The sequence below is a fragment of the Clarias gariepinus genome, chromosome 10 (assembly GCF_024256425.1).
Source record: "Clarias gariepinus isolate MV-2021 ecotype Netherlands chromosome 10, CGAR_prim_01v2, whole genome shotgun sequence".
Classification (NCBI taxonomy): domain Eukaryota; kingdom Metazoa; phylum Chordata; class Actinopteri; order Siluriformes; family Clariidae; genus Clarias; species Clarias gariepinus.
The window spans coordinates 13,515,249-13,535,926 of record NC_071109.1 but is presented as its reverse complement, the minus strand read 5'-3'; the positions used below and the strand labels follow the sequence as shown (position 1 = coordinate 13,535,926).

Sequence of the window (20,678 nt, the reverse complement as noted above, 5' to 3'; positions counted from 1 at the left end):
ATTAGATATTATTTGTATATATTTTTTTTATATAAACCTTGTTAATTAATTTGTAGTACATAGTACAATGGTTTTCAGTCTGTCTATAAAAGCCATGGTCTATCTGAGTTCACATTATTTTAGTGTCAAAAATTTGGATAAGTGTCTTTTTCGGTTGATAACGCCCTGGTTTGTAGAGCACAGGGAAAGTAAATAGGGATTGTAGTGTTCCTTACATGGAAGACAGGAACCGGAAATCCGACGTGTAGAATTGCAAACAAAAGTGCGTCACCACCACAGCACTGCGGGACTGGTGAAACGCGGTTGTGTTTTGGTGTAACCACATCGCACATACAGAAGAATTCTGCATTGGTTTAAGAAGATGGTGAAGATCGCGTTTAATTCCGCTCTGGCGCAGAAAGCACTTGTTAAAGAGGTGCCGGTCTCAGAAAAGGTGAGATTTTACTTTTGCTGCAGATCCTTGCACGGCCTTTACGGGAATGCAGAAATAGAAAACGTATATTTTTGAGGCATTTTTGCTTTATATGCATTCATACCAAAACTACTTACATCGCGGTCATGTTATTGCATTAGCCCTAAGGAGGAACTCGCAAAATCGGCGGCTGAGTCTCGTGACTTAAAATTCACTACTTAGGTGCACTACAAAGGCTGTAAAATGGACGAATGTCCATGCCGCCGTAGTGCCCTAAACGCCCCACACAGAGTCTTTCGGAACACAGCCAAAACCAGACATGGCCAGGATTTGGTCCTCCATTTTAATCTGCAGTTGTTGAAATAAAGCGTTGTGCTGCATCCCGGCCTGATCTGTCATTGGAAACTATTGGAAGATGTTATTTGTAAAATATTAGGAACTTGTCATTTTGTTTGTAACTGTAATAGAATCATGACTGTACAACCAGCGAGGTAAAGGGTGTCAATAATTACGAATCTTACCCAAAACTGTTATTTCCAAACTGTACATCAGTTAGTCTACCTGTCTCTGTTGAGTATCTATTACTGTATATGTTACTCTATCTATCCATCTATCTATCTAATACCTGTAGTACAGCTTCATACACAGCATCAGTGTGCAATAAACAACTGAACTTTAAGCAATGCTTGGATTATTTTGTACTTCAACTCTGTCTAGAAACCTTCGTAGGTAATTTCCTCATTCTCATTTTTACAAGCATGGTAGGACTTAAGGTCAACGTGTACACATGCATTTACACACTACATGTAATTTGGAAATGCCAGTTAGCTCAATCTGCATATCTTTTGGGCTGTGGGATGAAACCAGAGTACCTGGAGGAAACCCAACAAGCACGGGGCAAACATGCAAAGTCCATGCACACAGACTCCGAGGTAGGAACAGAACCCAGACCCTGGAGATGCAAGCGACAGTCCTAACCACCAGACCACCATGTCGCCAATTTTGTAATGAACTCAATGTTAAACCTAAGAGTACAGAAGGTGTATCCTTGAGGGAGAGTCATGCTAAGAAAACAGAGAATAGGATAGTGTATAGGACAGGACAGCTGTGCATGAACTATGTTTCTTTGTTAATTATATTTGTTTTGTGATTATTAATGACCAGGATCCTGAGACAGGCTCTGTGTACAGCAGCGAGAGTTCCACCGGCCGCTGTCTGCTCACACTCCTCGGCCTGGCCTTTATCATTTCAGGCCTCATTGTCGGTGGAGCCTGTGTGTACAGGTATTTCATCCCCAAGGTAAGTCCCATTAGAGTAGCAGCGTTTACTTATTTCTTTGCACATGTTCTATCAGTTTTGTAAAATAAAAAATTTCGCTCATTGTGTTTGAGATGCAAATGTGTCTAATGTCCATATGTTAATTGCACACTCACAAGAGGAATATACTGATATTGATACAAACTGATTATAAGAAATACAGTGGAACCTTGGAGTACAAGTATAATTCGTTCCGGAAGTGGGCTTGTATTTCAAAACACTCGTAAACCAAATCAAATAGCTAATCGATGTGTGTGTATGTGTGAATCTAAAGTAAGCTCTCCTCTCCCCCTACTTGTCTTACACAATTACCCTTCCTCCATGCTTTTTTACACACGCGCGTGAATGACACTTGATTAAGTGACACACTAACGGAATCACTGCTGTAAAGTAAAAGTAAAAAAATTAACCTGAACCTTTACCTTGCGAAAGAGCAATGCTTCTGTGTAGAGCAGAGAGAGAGAGAGTGAGTGTGTGTGTGTCTGTGAAGGTGAAAGTAGGAGGGGTGTGAGTGGCACAGCGTCCAATGACGCGCATGCACACAGACACAAAGAGCAGGCTGATACAGAAAGGGGAAATGGATTTTTAAACTCCGTATTGGGACTTGCTTTTGCTTTACACGCGCACACGCACGTGGTCACAGTGTTATAGTAAACAGTACACACTTGCCCTGATATTAATTATACCAGTGAGAGACTAAGACACACAAAACAAGAAGGGAATGCGTGATACATGATACTCGGTGCTCGTAAACCAAGAATTGTTCGTTTTCCGAGGCAAAATTTATTAAAAATCTTTGCTCGTCTTCCGCGCTACTCGCAATCCGAGGTTCCACTGTAACAGATTTTTTCCCCCCCATTTTCTTTAGCTGAAGCTTTGCGTTAGATCTGAATGAAAGTATTAAAGTAACAGCATTGTAGGCCTATCTTTTGAATTTTGCTTGCTCTGGTAGAATGAGGCTTTTTTTTAAATACTTGCATAAGAAAATCTCGTTGTGTTGTTTTTGCTGTATTTTCTTTAATAATAATTATATTTTAAAAAATTATACAGTGTATATATAATTAATTTATTTTATTTATTATTTTTAATTACAATAATTAAATACATTTTGAATTATACTTATTAAACATATATTTTTTTATATATTAGTGGGCTCACATATTTTATTTGGTATGTATTAAAATAAGTGAATCGTGATCACAGGAGAAATGTTGGGGCAGTGAGAGAACCAGTGAATCGGCGCCCCCTTCTGCAAATAAAAATAAACTGTAAATGGCCTGCTCCTTTTCATCTTTTGCTGATTTGTAAAAAAAAAAAAACCCACATGTACAATGAATTCTGTAGAGCTCATGCTTTTTTCACTTCTAGCCTCATGCCATGGTTTTGACTAATCTAACATCATTTGATTTGCAGAAGCTCTATCATGGATCCATGCAGTTCACAGATATTGACAGTGCTGAAATGCCAATGGACATGGAGGTCCGTGCACCTTACTACCTACCCCGTGTTGATGAGGATGTGGAGATCCATGACAGTGTGGCCATAATTAATGTCCCTGCTCCTCGCTTTGGGGCAGGGGACCCAGCTTACATCCTGCATGATTTTAAGAGGGTAATAATTTTAGTATATATCATATAATATAATAAATAATTGTGCCTTATTTTGCTCTCTCTCTCTCTCTCTCTCTCTCTCTATATATATATATATATATATATATATATATATATAAATAATGTGTGTGTGTGAATGTGTCAGTTATTTGCATGCATTACACTTCATAGTACAAGAGTATAAGTGAGCGTATTATGTCATATGTCATGTTGGGCTGTATTTATTAAAATTAAATATAAAATAATTTATTATTGTAAGCAGTTCCACATGATTTCTATTAACAGAAGCTAACTGCTTATTTGGACCTAACCCTGAGGACATGCTTTGTGATCCCTCTCAACACATCTGTGGTGATGAAGCCCCAGGACCTCTTGGATTTGTTTTTGCAGCTCATGGTATGTGCATGTGTATGCATGTGTGTGGGCTGGTGAACAAGGTGATGTTCTTTGAATACAAAGGTTATGGTTAGGTGTAGGTATATGTGCTGATTACATCTAAAAGGGAGCCTGGGGGCTTAGGAAAATGTATATCAACAAAAGTTCATCCATCATGTCAACATCACATTTAATTTATTGCAAAACATTTTTTTAATGTAACAGCATTAATAATGTAATTCCTTGTAAAGATTCGGGATAGACCATCATTGTCTTGCTTGTAGGAATAGATTTTTTCCCCTATTAACTGTATTTGAAATTAGTAGTCTTAAATACAGCACAACTAGGAATAGAAGTTTTTTGGGAGAGCGTTTTTTCGGATTAAGTTGGGAGAGCTTTAAAGAAGTAACAGCATGTGTTGGACTGACTCAAATATGTTAATGTTTAATGGACTCCAGAAGCTGGTCAAACTTGTGGTCTATAGAATTTGAATATCATTACTGAGAAGCCATAAATTGCTGCTGATGATTGCACCAATAGGCTACAGTAGGCTCACATACGAGTACATGTGGCCATGTTATTATTTAGCTTTTAAATGCATAAGTAAAATGGAAATACTCCCTAAATAAAAATGGTATGTGCTTGACAAAGATTGTGCCTTTATGTGCAGCTCAGTACATGTTCATTAGGACTTTTTATACCAACCACGTTCTTGTAGTATTATATAAGAAACAAAAGGTTACATTTCAGGATTTAAAAAATTGTGCTGTGAGTGTTCGAAAAGGTAAACCACACAAGAATATTGAGAGTCTTAGCAAAATTATATATAATTTTATTATCTGTTGGGCACACAATCTGTATACATTGACAAGTCTATTCTGGATCAGAAATGAGTCTGGAAAAAAATCCTTCGCCAAATTATTCTTCTTCACAATTGCTTGAATAAAGTTGTATTATGATTTTTATTTTTATATATTTTTTTAATCCTCATAAATAAAATCAGAACATGTTATGTTAATGAATGTTTGCTCTCCATTTCTGTTAACAGTCTGGCTCATACAAGACTCATTTAGTGCATGAGGATCTGGTGGTGACTGAGCGAATTGATGACCTTGTCCCCCTGGGCTATTATATTTATAGCCTGTGTGAGGACAGACCAACATACAGGATGCAGCACCGCAGTGAAATTATAGGTAAATGGTGTTGACTGGTTATTGTAGATAATTGTAATGCTGTTTTTTTTCCCCCCCCTCTTCTTTGACAATTTTAGGCACCTAAGCATGACACAGAGCACCAAATTTAAAACTTGTGTTTTTATGTTTGTTCATATATTCTGCCATCAATTCTTCAATAAATCCTTCAATAATAAATAAATATTCTTTAGTCAATTTGGTGTCATATATCCAATTAAGTGTAACAATTAAGACAAAGAAGTCTAACAATTAAGACAATATTAATGATAATATGATAATGACAATATTTGATAACAAAATGCCTTTTCTGATTAAAAAAAGCATTTGGAAGGAAAATCAGTATAAAGATCATTTATAGATGTTTTTATAAAATAATGTAGTAATATAAAAATTATTATTATTATTAGACTAGATATAATTGGATAGAAAGCCTTATCTTACCCCCCATTATCTAACCCCATCAAGACATTTCATTAAACGTTTAATTAAATGAAAAAGTGAATTTAAATGTATTATATGGGCAGATTTATTGCATAGTTTAATATTTTATTAAAGGCTATATTAAAGATGTATTGTGTTGCTAAATATTTAATTAGGCATGTCTCAAACTATCTCAAATATGTGCATTATTAAACTCTATTATAACTATTATACTTTTTCTGACTTATTTTGAATGTATTTGTTGCAGGCCTCCAGAAGCGCTCAGTTGAAGATTGCACTGTAATCCGCCACTTTGAGAATATTTTTGTTACTGAAACAAAGATTTGCCGAGCCTAAACTAGCAGGAAGTAAGGAGGGAAAAGACATCCCCTTCTTTTGTTGTTGCAGGGTAGGGAGAGGTGAACTGAGCTGAAGGAGGGACCAAGGACAGACTGAGAGGAAAGGGTCTGTCTTCCAGCTCCTGCCGTAGTGTTTAGCCTAGGGTGTGTTGTATTAATTTAATGACAAAAAAGCGCAAACTTTTCTCTTTTTCCAATTGAGGTGTAGTGATGTGACCCCTCTAACATTGGCCATTTCTTACACCCTTGTCACTGTACACCGTGATTCTCTCCACATCCTGACTGCAGCTCAAACCTTGGTTTTAGTGTGTGCCTTCTTTTGTCTTTTTTTTTTTTTTTTGAGGAATAATGATAGTTTTGTGAATTGTGCAAAATGTTAACCTTGCTGAACCCAAGTTATTTTTCCCCCCAGCAGATACATTACTACACAAGCACATGGCCATTAACCTCGAGTAGAGCCTGTATGATGTTTCCCAATATCCTTTCCTCCAGCTAAAGACATCAGTGTATAAAGAAACACATGGTCTCCAGAGGCCTGATCAGCTTAAACCTCTTAAAATTGAACCCTTTTTGTTCATGTTTTTGAGGAACTGACTATGTATCACATGTGATGTGTAACTTCCACATGTGTACTGATTTAGTAGACTCTGTGTAGCATTGCTTCTACCACTGTCTGTGTGTGTGTGTGTGTGTGTGTGTAAAGTTTAGGGGTCCATTAGACATAGCTTGTGACAAGGCAAACTATTTATCTCAATCTAAATTATAAATGCATAATACTGACTATATCCATTCATTCTTTAAGAATGCACTATGATGTTAATATTTTGGAACACTTGCAGATGTGCAACATTTCACACTCAGAGGGGTCTAGCCTGGCCATCTCTGTCCTTAGTTGTGGGCCACTTTGCAAAGTTTCATTGCTGATACACAGTGGTGTGTTAACAATCACTCGACTGATCAGCTACTCAAACCCTCTGTTCAAACTTTTTTATTTGTATTTTGGGGGCAGCTTGATGTTTACCCTTCAGCAAAAGGATGTAGCATTAAGATGATATAAAAATAGTTATGTGCGGGGTCCCGCCCAAACCCCCCCTCGCCCCCCCCTTAACCCCCGCCCAAAGCCGCACACGTTGTTAAGCTGATGTCCGTATCATCCAAATTGATCGCTTGCTAACTGATACATCATGCTCTATTCTCTCATGCTCTAACATTTATGTAAATATAATTGAAGCCACTGCACCCATCATCTTTCACAATGGTTTTTCATTGCAGCATTCTGTCAACCCTGGCATGACCCTGCATGGCAGCAGGGTTGTTTAATTGTTTTAAAATTTCCAGCATCCTAAAATGTTGTGTATATTTTGATAGGATCAGTAGTTGAAAATGACAATCAAGACTCGAGTCTTTGTTGCTGGAATTTTGTTTGTCTTGATTTGGGGGAAAAAAGTCAAACTGGAAGAAGAATCAAAGAAATGCTCTTTTGAAGTGTTAAACTGCTGACTGAAGTTAAAAACTAAAATTAAAACTGCATTTCCTTACTTAAAATAAAGTCTGTGTTTATTGGCAAAGGTTTGGACATGAACCCATTTCAGTAGCATAGTATTTTAAGATTTATAAAATAATGCTACAGTGCCTGGCCAAAATGTAATACAATAGCAAATAAGTCTTTGATTGGATAATTATTGCAGTGATTAAAATGCTTGAGTTGGCGACCGTTATTTTAACCCTAACTTATGCAGTGAGTAGCTTCTCATTTCTTTATCGTCCATGTTGGAAGCCATGTACTGTGATCATAGAAAATATGTAATTTTGTTTCAGCAGGATCGCATTATTGGCCTGCATTAAACTGACGATGTATTATTAAAGGTTTAAGGATCATGATGCAGTCACAGTTCTGCTGAGGAAATGTGGTTGGAAGAAAGTACTGGGGATGACTTAAAAACTTGCACAAGATGTTTGCATTGTAAAAAAAATTATAATTATATTAAATATTATATTTTATAGTGAAATTAAAAGCATATGTAAAGTGCTCTAAACGTTTTTGTTACTAAGACTAAAAAATGGGACTTGTTTCAAGCGACGACAACCACTTGTTAGTGAGGCTAATCAGAAAAAAGCTTCTTCTGATTGCTAAGGAGAGTGAAGATTGGACTTTGGACCATATAGGGCCCGTATTTGCAAAGCTTCTTAGAATTCTCTCAGAGAGCTACTATCTAGGCTTAAAAAGTCTTAGCTGGGAGTCCTAGACTAAAAGTGATTTAGGAAACTTTTTAGAGCAACTCTGAGTAAGGAAAGTACAAAAATCTTTTTCTTAATGAGGAGGTGTGGTTGACCTTGATCCTAGGGATGGCGCAGCAATTCAAGGACTGTGATTAGTTGATAAAAAAAAAATCTGTATAGGTCTTAAAATGGCCCATTTGTAAAAATAGAATATATGATAATAGAATAGACATTAAAATTATAATGTTTGTATATAAAGAAATTGTATCATTATGAAATACAGGATACTTTATGCAAACTTTGTTATAGGCTTTACCTTTAACTTTGTTATTAGGTAATCAGCTGACTACCTAAATGTACTGAATGACCAGGAACAGATTTTTCCATCCCTAATTGTGCAAACATAATCCAGGACAACAATACCAAAAATCATCAGTCTTAAATTGTGAAAGGGTAATTCTGGGAGCAAGAGGAATCATTTTGGCCGACACAATGTCCTGACCTGTGTAGAGTGGTTTAACTCTCTCGTCATCAATACAAGATTTTGGCCAGAAACGAATGCAACTTTGGACGAAAAGAAATGACATTGCATAAGGGTGTCGAAACAATGCCACAGTGCAACCATGCTGTAATCAAAGCTAAAGGGGCCCAATGAAATATTAGTGTGCAACATTTGACCATGCAGTGTATTTCTCTAGGCTTTTTTGTAAACAGTTCAAGCTGTCACTTAAGCTACCCTTTGTAATTGATAACTGCATAACAGACCTAAATTTCTGATAACATTATATTGTTTTTGGAGTTGGAGAAACTCAAATATGTGCTTCTAATCCAACCCTAACTTTGGCGAAATGCAATGTTTTATTTCATCGAATCCATGCTTGGTTGGAAAAAAAATAATGAATTTCAGTTGATTCATCCAATTTTAAAAGTATCCAAAAAATCATGCGATTGATTTCTGTTGTGTTTTGCAAATCATCAATTAATGGTTTTCAATATGGGGTCTAAAAGTATAGGCAAGATGTAGATTTTATTTTTTTTTAAACCGTGGTAAAAATCTAAAAAAAAAAAAAAAACAGTATATCCATTAATGGAGACACACTTAGGTTTATGTTCTTACAGTTATTGTTCTGTTTGTCAGGTCACATAAATTATAATCCAAACCTTAGTAACTAAAAAACTAATGGCCTTTAAAAACTGTCACCATAAACCTAATGTCATTTTTGGGACACCTTAATGAAAAGCCAGAAGTCACAGGGTGCCATATCTGAGCTGTAGGGGGGCTGTGCCCCTGGGAATAGACATTATCTCTGAAAGCCTTCTGTGTCACCTGGGAATAGGCCTCATCCCTGAAAGCATTCTGAATCATCCAAATAATTGAAGGAGGAATGTTCAAGCTTAATGCAAAATTTGATGCAGATTCATTGCTCTATTCGCTCAGTCATTTTAAATGCAGCAGCCACACAGTACACATGCTCATCTAATGGCATCTAGCATCCCACTAATCATTTCACATTATTTTCTTTGGCTGGCAGATTACATTAATGTCATAAAAAACATTCTTGTTAAATGGCTGGTTACTTTCCATATAGACCCTGCATTTCTGCTGATGGTTGGCTAACATATTGTTTTATGATTGGTGGATGTTAGATCCTAAAGGCATTGGCAGTGCCAAAAAAGGGGCTTGAGGTTGCTGCAGCTATTATTATAATATTGCTATAATATATAACTATAATATAAAGTAATAAAAAATAGAAATCACTGTGAAGTATAAAAAGTATAAAATAAAAAACCACTGTGGTTTATGTAGAATTTGCAATTTGGACTAAAACTATAAAGCCAACACAGAACTCCGAACTCTGATTCAACCAATGGATTTTTTTTAAGAATAAGGAATACCATAATACAGTAGATCACTTTATTTTGCAAATGCAGTTTTTTTGTGATGTCAAATTATTTTTATATTATTTTCTCTCTATTATGAATTTAATGCAGTTGGCAGTTGAGGCACCTCCAAGGTATCTCTAAATTAATCTAATTCCTATAGCATTAAGTCTATGGGACATTGTTGTGTTGGTGACCTCCAATGTAAATTTTGCCATCTGAATCTGAGGAAAAAAATTCAAAATCTTTGTGGCTTGTTGCTTAGGGTGCAAGCCTTGGCTAGAAAACAAATTGTGTGAAGTTTCATATTCAAATGAACGTATATGTAGGCTGGTTTGTGAAGCTTGCATCTATAACCTATGAGCTAAACATCTTGCTTGTGTTTAATACATAATGCCATTGAAACTGTTGTTGAGCATGTACTTAATACACTAATGCTTAGTGGTTAAGGCTCTAAGCAAGTAATGAGATGATATCAGATGTGTGCATTGCAAAATAGGCACACCTGAGCTAGGCTCTTTACCCCCAGCCAAGGCCTCTCTCAGTAAAAACAGAAGAAAAACAGAAAGAAAAAAAATGGCTGCACTGAAACCAATATTTTTTTTTCTCTGGCAAAGGCTTTGGCTTCTGTTTTACTTGCCCACTAGCTACAGAATTAAAAAACTTTTTAAAACGTGTGCCAGTCCTTGGTAAAAAAAAAAAAAAAAATCCTATTATTCAGCATGTTGTTTATTTAGCAGTTTTGTTATTTTTCAAGTTTGAGTTGTAGAAAATGTTGTGGAACATAGTACAAACCATGTGTTTCCTGTGAGATTTGTACCAGAGAGTTATAGTAAAGAATCAATGTGTAACACACTCTGAGAAAACTATACTTTTAATAAATATTAAACACTTTTTTGAAATTACTCAACTACTAAAGGAGCCTTTGAACTATTAAATATAAAAAACAATAACTCTATTGTATTTGTGCAGCAAATTGCCTTAATTGTTAATTATTCAGTATTTATACTCCTTTTAGTACTAAGTAGGAACAACAACAACAAAAAAAGCTCTATAACTGCCTTCTGCATGCTGTATTGGCTGCAGGAAAACACATGCTGAATATTAATGTAGTCAAAATGTTGCATCTTTTTTTTTTGCAGTGTTTCAATTTGCCTAAGGATATTTCTTTCTTGCTTTTCTTTTCTATTTCCTTTGATATTTTAATCCTATTATTTTGTTGTAAAGGTGTCTCAGTTCTGAACCTTAACTCAGTTTGACCTTTTCATTTTTATACCTTCTAGGCAAGGGGCCATTTTGAAATAAACATTCACTTTATCTGAGCATGTGAACTACAATTCCTAGCAGTGGGTGACATTAAGCATTAAACATAAGCAGCCAGCAGAAGAAAGTGTGTATTGAGGTAGCAATTTCATTAGTTTTGTTACAGATCAGCATTACTCTCTATGCTGTTATTTTAGTTCAGTTTAATACAGTACTTGCTTTGTCTTGTTAAAAGAATAGCATTTGTGTATTTGTATTAACTTTTTGCTGAATTTAATAGTCACAGTTTTTTATTAGTACATAATTATTTTCCTATATTTACAAAAAGGATGGTTAGCCTTTCCTTGACACATTACATACTTTTAACAATGATTTTGTCATCATGTGATTCTCTAAATACACATGAATCAAACTGTTTTAAACAATAATATATAGCTCACACACCCATTTATAAGGCCAAGACCATGATATGCATTCATAAATAGTTAAACAGCATTAACCGTTTTTAATATTACATTACTGAACCCACATTATTGTGCAGGTTATGTATATTTGTATGTCTTTCTTTAAAGACTATTGTAGTAAACTTGGTCTAAAATTGGCTTTTGGATTTATTTTCATTTTCTGCATTCATAGTCTGATGCTTCCCTCAGTGTTAATGACATCAGTAAGGTCTTACTATCGTTAATGAATCACTATTTTCATATTTCTTCTTCTTGTTCAGCCTGCAATGCTTTCACCTCAGTTGAGCAGGACAACCTGCGGTGCAAATGAAAGCTTTCAACCAACTCTGGCCTTGAGAGACGCCGCTTAAATTCATCAGTGGTGAAATAGTACATCACTGGGTCCAGGCAGGAGTTAAAGCTGGCCAAAGACAAGGTTATAGGATGGGAGCGTAGGATGGAAGTCCTGAACGCACAGCTCATATGCTTATTTGATTTAGCTAAAAAGTCCAAAGGAAAGGTGACATGATAAGGCATAAAACAGACCAGAAAGACACCTGCACAGCTTACCACCATCTTCAGAGCTTTGCGCTTTTCTCCAGCATCTTGAAGGACACAGCTAGTTTCACTCAGACTTGCAGCAGTTAACCATGTGCAAGTGAGGATGACTGCTAGAGGTAACAGAAAACCAATGAGTTCTGCCAGTGTGACAAGAGTCACTCCATTTATCAAGGATAGAGACACCATAGGTAGCTCTGAGAAGCAGATGTAATCTACCTTTTCATTGTTTTTTCTCAGTAAAGGAAAGGGCAGACATCCGATACAAACGATGAACCAACCTATTGCGCACCATGTGCGGTCTCGTCTCCGTTTTGTTGCTGTGTAACGCAGAGGATAGATTATAAGCAAGCAGCGCCTTATGCTTATGCATGTAAGAAAGTAAATGCTGGCATACATGTTGACATATTTTAGGTAGAAGCAAAACATGCAGAGAGCATGGCCAAAGGGCCAGGATTGGTTCAGATAGTAGTATATTCGTAAAGGTAATGAAAGTACTTGGAGCAGATCAGCAATTGCCAGGTTGATCATGAAGATCACAGCTTTTTTTGTTTCCCTCACATATGCATGGAAAACCCAAAGTGCCAAAACATTACTGATCAATCCTGGAACCAGGATTACTGTGTAGATGATTGCATAGGTGTAACGCTGGTATTCTTTAATATCGTTAGGTATTGTTGTATTTTCACATTCTGTGCTGTTATTCATTTTCTTGTCATTGGTCCAGATCTGAAAGGTCTGCTCTAAAGCATTGAGAGACAACAATCCTTGTTCATTTATGCTGAGGTCCTCAGATACTGGTCATCCTGAATATATTATCCAAACTCGGTGCAGAAAAAGGTGTGGTGTTTCATTAGGTTGTCACCCAGGAACAACAGGAAAAACGCAGTCGTGTTGATGTCCTAGCAGTCCATGGTCTCACGGTAGTGTATCCAGTCCTAAAAGACAACATACGGTGACAGATTAGTAACAGTTTGACTGGTTGGAAAGAAACCAAATTCTTGTATGGTCAACCACATATGCTCACTTTGCATGAGTGATGGTAAAATAACACACTGGTATATGGATGTGAAGCAGGACTGAGGTACTGATATGAATGGCTGAGCCATTATTTGCATCTTCTTTTAATATTTCACAAGGGGGGAAGAGCAAAACAGATACTTAGCTTATATTCTTACACATTACAGACATTCTCATATTTACTCAATTTCTAATAACAGCACACGCCAGTCCAGGCAAGACACAGAAGCCTTTATAAAATAAGAATTTACATCTCAGTTAGTGCTGAACTGCACAGTTGGTGGTTCTGAATTCAATACTCATTCCACATTTTTGAGAAAACAGTCACGTTTACTTTTATATATCAAGCTGCAGACAAAAAAACACATTTAGATTTTTTTTTCTTTCAAATTTCAAATAGTAGAATATTATGCCCTTTTTTTTTCATTAAAGTCAATCATGTAAATGATTAACCAATCATAACCATTATAGTTAATTTACAACTATTGCACGTACATGTCCTCTCTTAACAGTAAGAAATCATTAAGCTGTATTCTTTTGAGCTACATCTGATTTCCAGCTAAATGGTTTTCTCATAACGAATCTTACTATATGTCAGCTTGTAGGCTCAGAATCAGAAAACAAACACACTCCACCTCCTACACTTCACACCTCAGCATAATGGGACTTTCCGTATTTGCAGCTGCCTGAACCATTGTTTTTTTTGCACCCGCATGCTCTGCACGTGCTTAAAAATATGTTTGGTGGTTGTGGTTGCATTACCGGATTTTACATAGTGTAGTGTGCTGAAAAAGTTAGTGGAATGATGTGGAAAAAATTGTGTATTCAGTTAGTTTGAAACAGCACACATTGTTTTAGCCTACATTAGGTGAGTTGTCTGGGTGAATTTGCTTATTCAGTATTTACAACAACCACACTGAACCAATAACACAACAATCATTGTTTGCATGAACAAACTAACCCAAATTAGATGATAAAATAAAATAATTGTTCCTTTAAGTATCATGGCACTAACAATTTAAAATTTTCTTAAACTTTTAAGAAAAAAATCTACCTAATACTCTGGGAGAGAGTGATCTTTGTGTGAATATTTTACCACCAATTATGTTGTGATGTTTTTCTAAAAGTCCAGTCCAGTCCAATAAGGGAAGGAAATGTTTATGAAATGAATATTGTAATTGCAATGCAAGGTTTGAACCTTTTAGCAGCCTACAGCATATATCAGCTATATAATGTTTACACATGTTATGAATGAGGAAAATGTAAAAATGTATTGTATTTCATCAGAGAAGATAGAAATAATAGCAATATATTGCTTACACACGTTGTTTCTTACCAGAGGATTTTTGGCGGCAACATTAAAAATTAATTGTATTATAAAGAGTTATGAAGTTGTATTATTTACTGGTATGCTCACATCTTACTTTACTCTAAATTAACCAAAATATAGCATTAAAGGGATAGTTAAAGTATGTCTTAAATCAAGATTGACCCAGATATAAGTAAATCACCACAGGTCTTGGTCATTATAAAGGTTTCAGTTCGGTACACAGACCATGAAGTTAGTCACACTGAATGCGATTACAATATAAGTAATCAAAATGCATTCGAATTTTTAGGAGAGACTGATATGAAGCATCTGCAGTCCCACTGAGCTCATTTCACTTGGTATCTTTCAAAGTTACGGCATATTTAGTTAAATCTTTACTCATTTTCTTTCCCTGAAATTAGCTATATTGCAGAATGGAACTATAAACAACAATTTCTGAGAATTAAGTTGAATTCAGGGTGATAAACTTAAAAGTTGGTAAGCCGAGCAGGAAAATTCATGACCAAGACCTATGGTGATGTACTTATATGCATCTCAATTTTGATTTAAAACAGACTTGAACTTGAACTTAAAACAATCAAACTATCCCTTTAAGGAGATAATCCCTTAAGAAGATTGGGGCTTAAAACTACAAACAGGATGGTTCCAAATCTCTCCAGATGCATCAGCTCATGTGATTTTTTGTAAACTGTTACCGAATTCTGGGGACCATGTTTAGACACTGAAACTTATACAAAGCTGTTGAGTTTATATTATTTAATGCAAATTTTGATTGTACAATTTGACAGCATTGCTCATTTATGTTAGATTTAGGATAACAGTGCTGCTAGTAAACAATGATTTACATATGTTATAGTAAATTATAAAAATGCTTTTACCTGGAGAAGCTTGAAGTCTGAAAAATCAGAAGTGGAGAAATAAAAGTGGTATATTATCATGGTCATGGTCACAATGGTAGAAGTTTATTATAAATGGTGATTTGCCTGGTTTAATTTTTCTTTATTTTGCTCACTGTCATGTAGGTTTACTCATAAACATATATTTGTTGCTCCAGGAAAAATTTAAGCAAAGCAACATTTAAAGACAAAAAAAAAAAAGCGCTTAGTTTTTTTCCTTGGTGACCTACAGAAACCCTTCACAATGCCAATATGTATACTTCTTACGCTTAGATGCAAAAGTTCTTAGGCCTTTTTACACATGTACAGTATATGCTGTAGATATTATAATGATCAGTAAAAAGAAAACGAAAACAATTAGCCTCCAGGACAAGTTTTAAGTAAGCTATAGTTCTCCAGAAGACTTTGTGATATTTTTATTTTTCCAGACAGAAACCTGACAGCCTTCAAAACGTTTTTTTTTTTTTTGCATGAAATGCCTGCTCTTTTATCTAATACAGTTTCAGTCAAAAGTTTGGACATTGCCACTCATTCAATGTTTGTGCCTGGAGCCCCAAGAAGACACTCTGTAATATTTTGTTGAACCACCTTTAGATATGATTACAGCCAACATTTGCAATGGCATTGTTTCGACAACCTTACGCAACATCACAACATCCATCCAGAGCGGCTGGGGTTGCTTCAGACCGACTGATGCAACCCCAGATCATACAGTAATATTGCCTTCAGAGGCTTTTACAGTGGGCACTGTGCATGACGGTGCATCATTTCATAAACTTTCCTTATACCAACTAACAAGTATTTTCTCATGAATACATGGTTGTTTAAGCAATGAGAAGCTACTCACTGCATAGTTAGGGTTGTAAAAATTGTTGCCAGCTGAAACATATTAATCACTGCAGTAATTATCCAATTAAGGCTCTTTCATATTTGCTTATTTAAATGCTAACAGTGGTAATATCTGATGACAGAATGAACTCTTTAGGGTTATGCCTGGTAAAATTAAGATTTTTCTCTTGCATCACATGTTACATTCTTTTGGCTGTAGCCTGTTGTTTCTAGGCACTATATCTAGACACTATATCTAGGCACTGTGTCTAGGCACTATGTCTAGGCTCCTCTTTGTGGTTATTGTCACTTTTACATGTGGCACAAATGTGTCTTCTGCAACATGCATTTAACTCCAGCATGTTGGGTAAAAAATAAATTTATATATATATATAAAGTTCTCTTGTTCTTTTCCTCTCTTTGCCGTACCTCCTTATTTGCCGTACCGTACCTCCTTATTAGGTGTACACATTGAAAGCAAAAATAAGAAAAAAAGCCCACACAGAGAATGAACTTTTTGTTCAAGAATACTACTCACTATCTCTAGGAGGAATTAGTTCCTTTTTTTATTTTCGGTTGGCAGTAAGCAATTGTTTATGCAAATCTAATCCAAATAGCATTTATTTGCATGGTATTTTATAGTATTCCAGTCTGGCAGTGGCACCGGTTATATATTTTTTTATGTTATATATGATATCATTGCATAGTGCATAAAGCATATTATTGCATAGTGTTGCCACCTCACAGCTCAAGAGATTCTGATTTAAGATTGATTTTAGGCATTTGCCTGTTTCGAGTTTTACATGATCTCTGCAAGTAGGATTCCTCCTACTTACCTTATCAAGCAGGTATTGGCTATGCTAAGTGTTCAACTCTGAATAAGCGAGTGCATAGTGCCTTGCCATAGTCTGCTGTTCCATCCTAGGTGTATTCTGCTGCCTTGCAGGTCAGGTCAGGGTCAGTGGGTTTGTGGCAAAAATACACCCTGGAAACTCTGACACAAAAATTCATTTACACCCAGGAATAATCAAACATCACCAACTAACCCACCAGTATGCTTTCTGAGGTGAGGGGAAGCTGTGGAACCTAAAAGAAACCCAGGCAGATACAGGGAGAACATCTGCACACAGACAGAGAACAGGATCAAAGGGCTGCTACTTAATGTCTTACTAAGGATAAAAAGGGACATGTACAGTAAATGACAATTTTTACAGTACAAGTAATCCTGGGTGGGGGGATGGGGTGCTTAGTGTGCTTAGATTACTCTAGAATCACATTACTTTATACACCTGTACTTTTTAAGTGGTGGTTTAATTGTTTCATGTTCAAAATAACAACAATTTTTAAAAAACACAATATTTTTAGACTGTTTTGTTTGCTGTCATAAATGATTATGCAGAACATAACTGCAGGGCTGCTGTGGTCTTCAGTTTGAGCTGATTTGCAAAATGATCTGGAGTAGATGCAGTACTACTTCATTCAGTGTAATGCACATTTGTTTTACTACTATATAAGTGCATAAACAGATCACTAACAAATGCTAACAATAGCACATGCATCTAGTGATGGCAGGAGGAGAAGATGGGCTGTAAAACGAAAGTTATTACTGTAGTTTTATTCTTTTTTATGTTTACAGGAAATAGATTTTAACTCTGTGATTTTTGTCTAAAGCTTTGTAGGTTTTCATGCAACAATTTGTCCAAGGATCTCCACAGCCAAAGAAAATAGGTTAGAAAATTACAGCTCATAATGTTGAGTAAGGTTTTTGTACAGAGCATGGACAAATGGTCATGTGGCATGTTAAAGTTAATAAATAACATTCATTTTTTATCAGTAGAAATGCTATATTGAGGCATATTATATGTATATTTTATATACTTTATATGAATTGGAGGGTAAATAAAGCCAATACAATAAGATATTTTTAAAAGTTTGAAATTGCTCATTTCTTTTGAACTAAGAATAGACAAATAAAAATCAACTGTTAACTCTTCTTGAAAATACTGGTGTGCATTTTAAGGCTCTTGATAATCATTTAATAGCTCTTTAGCTATCAAAACACATGCACTTTCGTGTGAAGTAGTGGTGAAATGCATTTCATTTCACTTCCTTACTAAGTGTTATTTCCTTTCAATTATTACACTTCTATTCATTTAAATTACTTTAGGTAAAAAAACAGACAATCATTCTAATTTGCATTTTAAGTTGCATTGCTTATTAATTGATTATCAGTAAAATACCCAAATAAACCATATTTCACTTTGAATGGAATGCATAATCTTTTAAGAGTGTTTCTGTTTTTTGTTTTTACTTTTAATGCATTGAAATTGCTTTAATGGTAGAATAATAATAAAAAAAACTTGATCTTATCAAAGATTAGTATGAATGAAACCAACCAAGACGTATTGTTAGAATTTGTTTCATTTTGAATCAATTAAGGTCTAAGAAGTTGTACGAAGGCCTAACCACATCCATATCGCTAACCATAACAATACATTTGCACAAAATTTCTGTTACAAATTTGCAAGGAGAGTAAGACATTGTGGACAACAAAGACAACAATTCCAACAAAATACATAGTAAAATACCTAAGTAAATTTTGTTAGAATAGTGTAGAATTTAAAAGTGGAAAATAATCAGTTTGTTGACTAGCTACTCAAGAAGATTAAGTGAGTACTGTCACCTCTTGACTCACTACCTGACCAGCATTTTATTGTAAAAAATGTTCTTTCTAACAGCAAAAACAAGGCATTTTATTTCTTGTTGCATATGGAATACATCATCTACCCTTTCCGCCCTTTAATCCAGAGGTGTTGTTTAGTTTAGGCAACAGAGATGAGCTCTTTAGTGTCCTGAGGGATGGAAGGTCTCTCACTGATGACGGATGCTCTGGGGAATTCACACAGCCGAGCAGATATGGGAGAAAGATGAACCATAAAGGATGTTTTAAACAGACGCCATGGAGAATGAAGAATTGCTGAAAACTGCCAAAAATGAATCCTTCACTTTGGCTTTTCCCCCCTGACCCAAAAACTCAAGTCGACCATTTGATTCTGAGAAGCAAAGCGCTCTCTCCCCTACATATCAGAATGGTGAAGTACTATATTCATTGGTGAATTCACACACACACCCCTTTGGCAAAAGAGTGTGAGGTCTAATTAATCTGAACAAGAAATGGGAAATCCCTTGTTAACTGTGTCATTTTGTTGTGGGAGTCTGACACATGGACTTACCAAATGAATCACCTTTCTTTCCGTTTGTGATTTTCTGAGCAGTACCACTTTTTGCCATGGAACATGATATGATCATTTCTTTTCATTTTTTGACTACAAATGTGGGTAACCAGTTTCACTTTCCATCACTGTGTGATAAGCTTTAACAGTCCGATTCTTTTAGGACTTCTTATTGTAATGACTACATCATCTCTCAAACAAGCAGGAGGCAAAATAATTTCAGGGTAAAATACATGAGACATGTTTACTATTTCATAGGATTTTTGATGTTCTATAAAGTCATTTGAGGCCTAAAGAAAACATAATGGCATTTTTTAAAAATCTAGTAGTCAGTTGTCAAATGTTTTGGTAAGTAAATTATTATAAATCCATCCAATAAAGTGTTCTACCCTTAAAAAAAGAAAGAAAGAAGGACCAGAATGTTGCCTAAGCTTTCATTCCCAGTGGGGTGGACAGTGTAACCATATCTTGTCTGTTTCTTGAACTGTTTCAGATACCATCCCTATCTTCCCACTCACTGCTTCCCCCATCCCCTTAGTACCCAAACTGCTGGGCACTACTGAAATGTTTAGGATTCTTAAGTTTCTTTGGAGCAAAACCTCAAAAAAGGTCATGGCTTCCCTCCTAAGTCCTCAAACAAACACATTCGTTCTACTGTTATAACAATAAAGTTAAACAGTTTTAAAAAACTTCTTGTCTTACCTTGTCGCTAGTGTAGCAGATGTGTTTCACATGAACAGTCGAAGGGGAAAACGCAGTGCAAGGTGACATCCATTCATGTGATCTCCAACCAAAACTGTAAATGAAAGATGACTGAGGCAGCCCGGCCCTTTAGATTTTTTTTCTTTCTCACTTACACTTCCTCTTTCAATTGATCTTTGCGTTTCTGTTTTTTGTTTTCGATATTTTCTTCCCAATAATATAATTAATCTTTTAACTTACGATTGTCTTTACTTCTATTCATCCTTAACTCTGTGGTTTCTAGTGTTGTTTGTTGCCTCACACTCATTCGTTTATCACTTCTGATAGAGTTTCCTGCCCCAGTGTGGGGGCGTTCACTGAGATACATGACGCTTGCTCAAACTTCTGCTATTTTTTGATACGCATTTCTTCCCTGTTTGGAGGATGCTTTAAATGTTTGTTTTTTTTACTTAGTAAAATAATAAGCTCTAGTAAAGATTCACGGATCAGAAGAATTAGTCTGGTGCTATGTTTAAAGTCATTTAAATTATGAAACCAGAATACTTAAATGAAGAAGGAGACACAGGAAATAAGGAACCATAAATAACCATAAGTGAAACCTTCTGTTGGCTGATGGAG

General features: G+C 35.7%; 2 protein-coding genes across 2 annotated transcripts; one reads left to right on the top strand and one right to left on the bottom strand.

Moving 5' to 3' along the window:
• The first annotated feature begins 241 nt into the window (after positions 1 to 241).
• Positions 242 to 7,254, top strand: LOC128531514 (integral membrane protein 2A-like). The gene is made up of 6 exons (XM_053505417.1): positions 242 to 433; positions 1,577 to 1,711; positions 3,143 to 3,340; positions 3,625 to 3,735; positions 4,763 to 4,907; positions 5,596 to 7,254. Exons 1-6 carry the CDS (start codon positions 362 to 364, stop codon positions 5,682 to 5,684), a joined length of 750 nt encoding a protein of 249 aa, XP_053361392.1. The 5' UTR covers positions 242 to 361; the 3' UTR covers positions 5,685 to 7,254.
• Positions 7,255 to 11,509: 4,255 nt separating this feature from the next.
• On the bottom strand, positions 11,510 to 20,428 carry gpr174 (G protein-coupled receptor 174). The gene is made up of 2 exons (XM_053505416.1): positions 20,061 to 20,428; positions 11,510 to 12,989 (listed from the first exon to the last, which is right to left on the bottom strand). The coding sequence occupies exon 2, from the start codon at positions 12,757 to 12,759 to the stop codon at positions 11,752 to 11,754; it is 1,008 nt and encodes a 335-aa protein (XP_053361391.1). The 5' UTR covers positions 12,760 to 12,989; positions 20,061 to 20,428; the 3' UTR covers positions 11,510 to 11,751.
• Between the last annotated feature and the right edge of the window lie 250 nt (positions 20,429 to 20,678).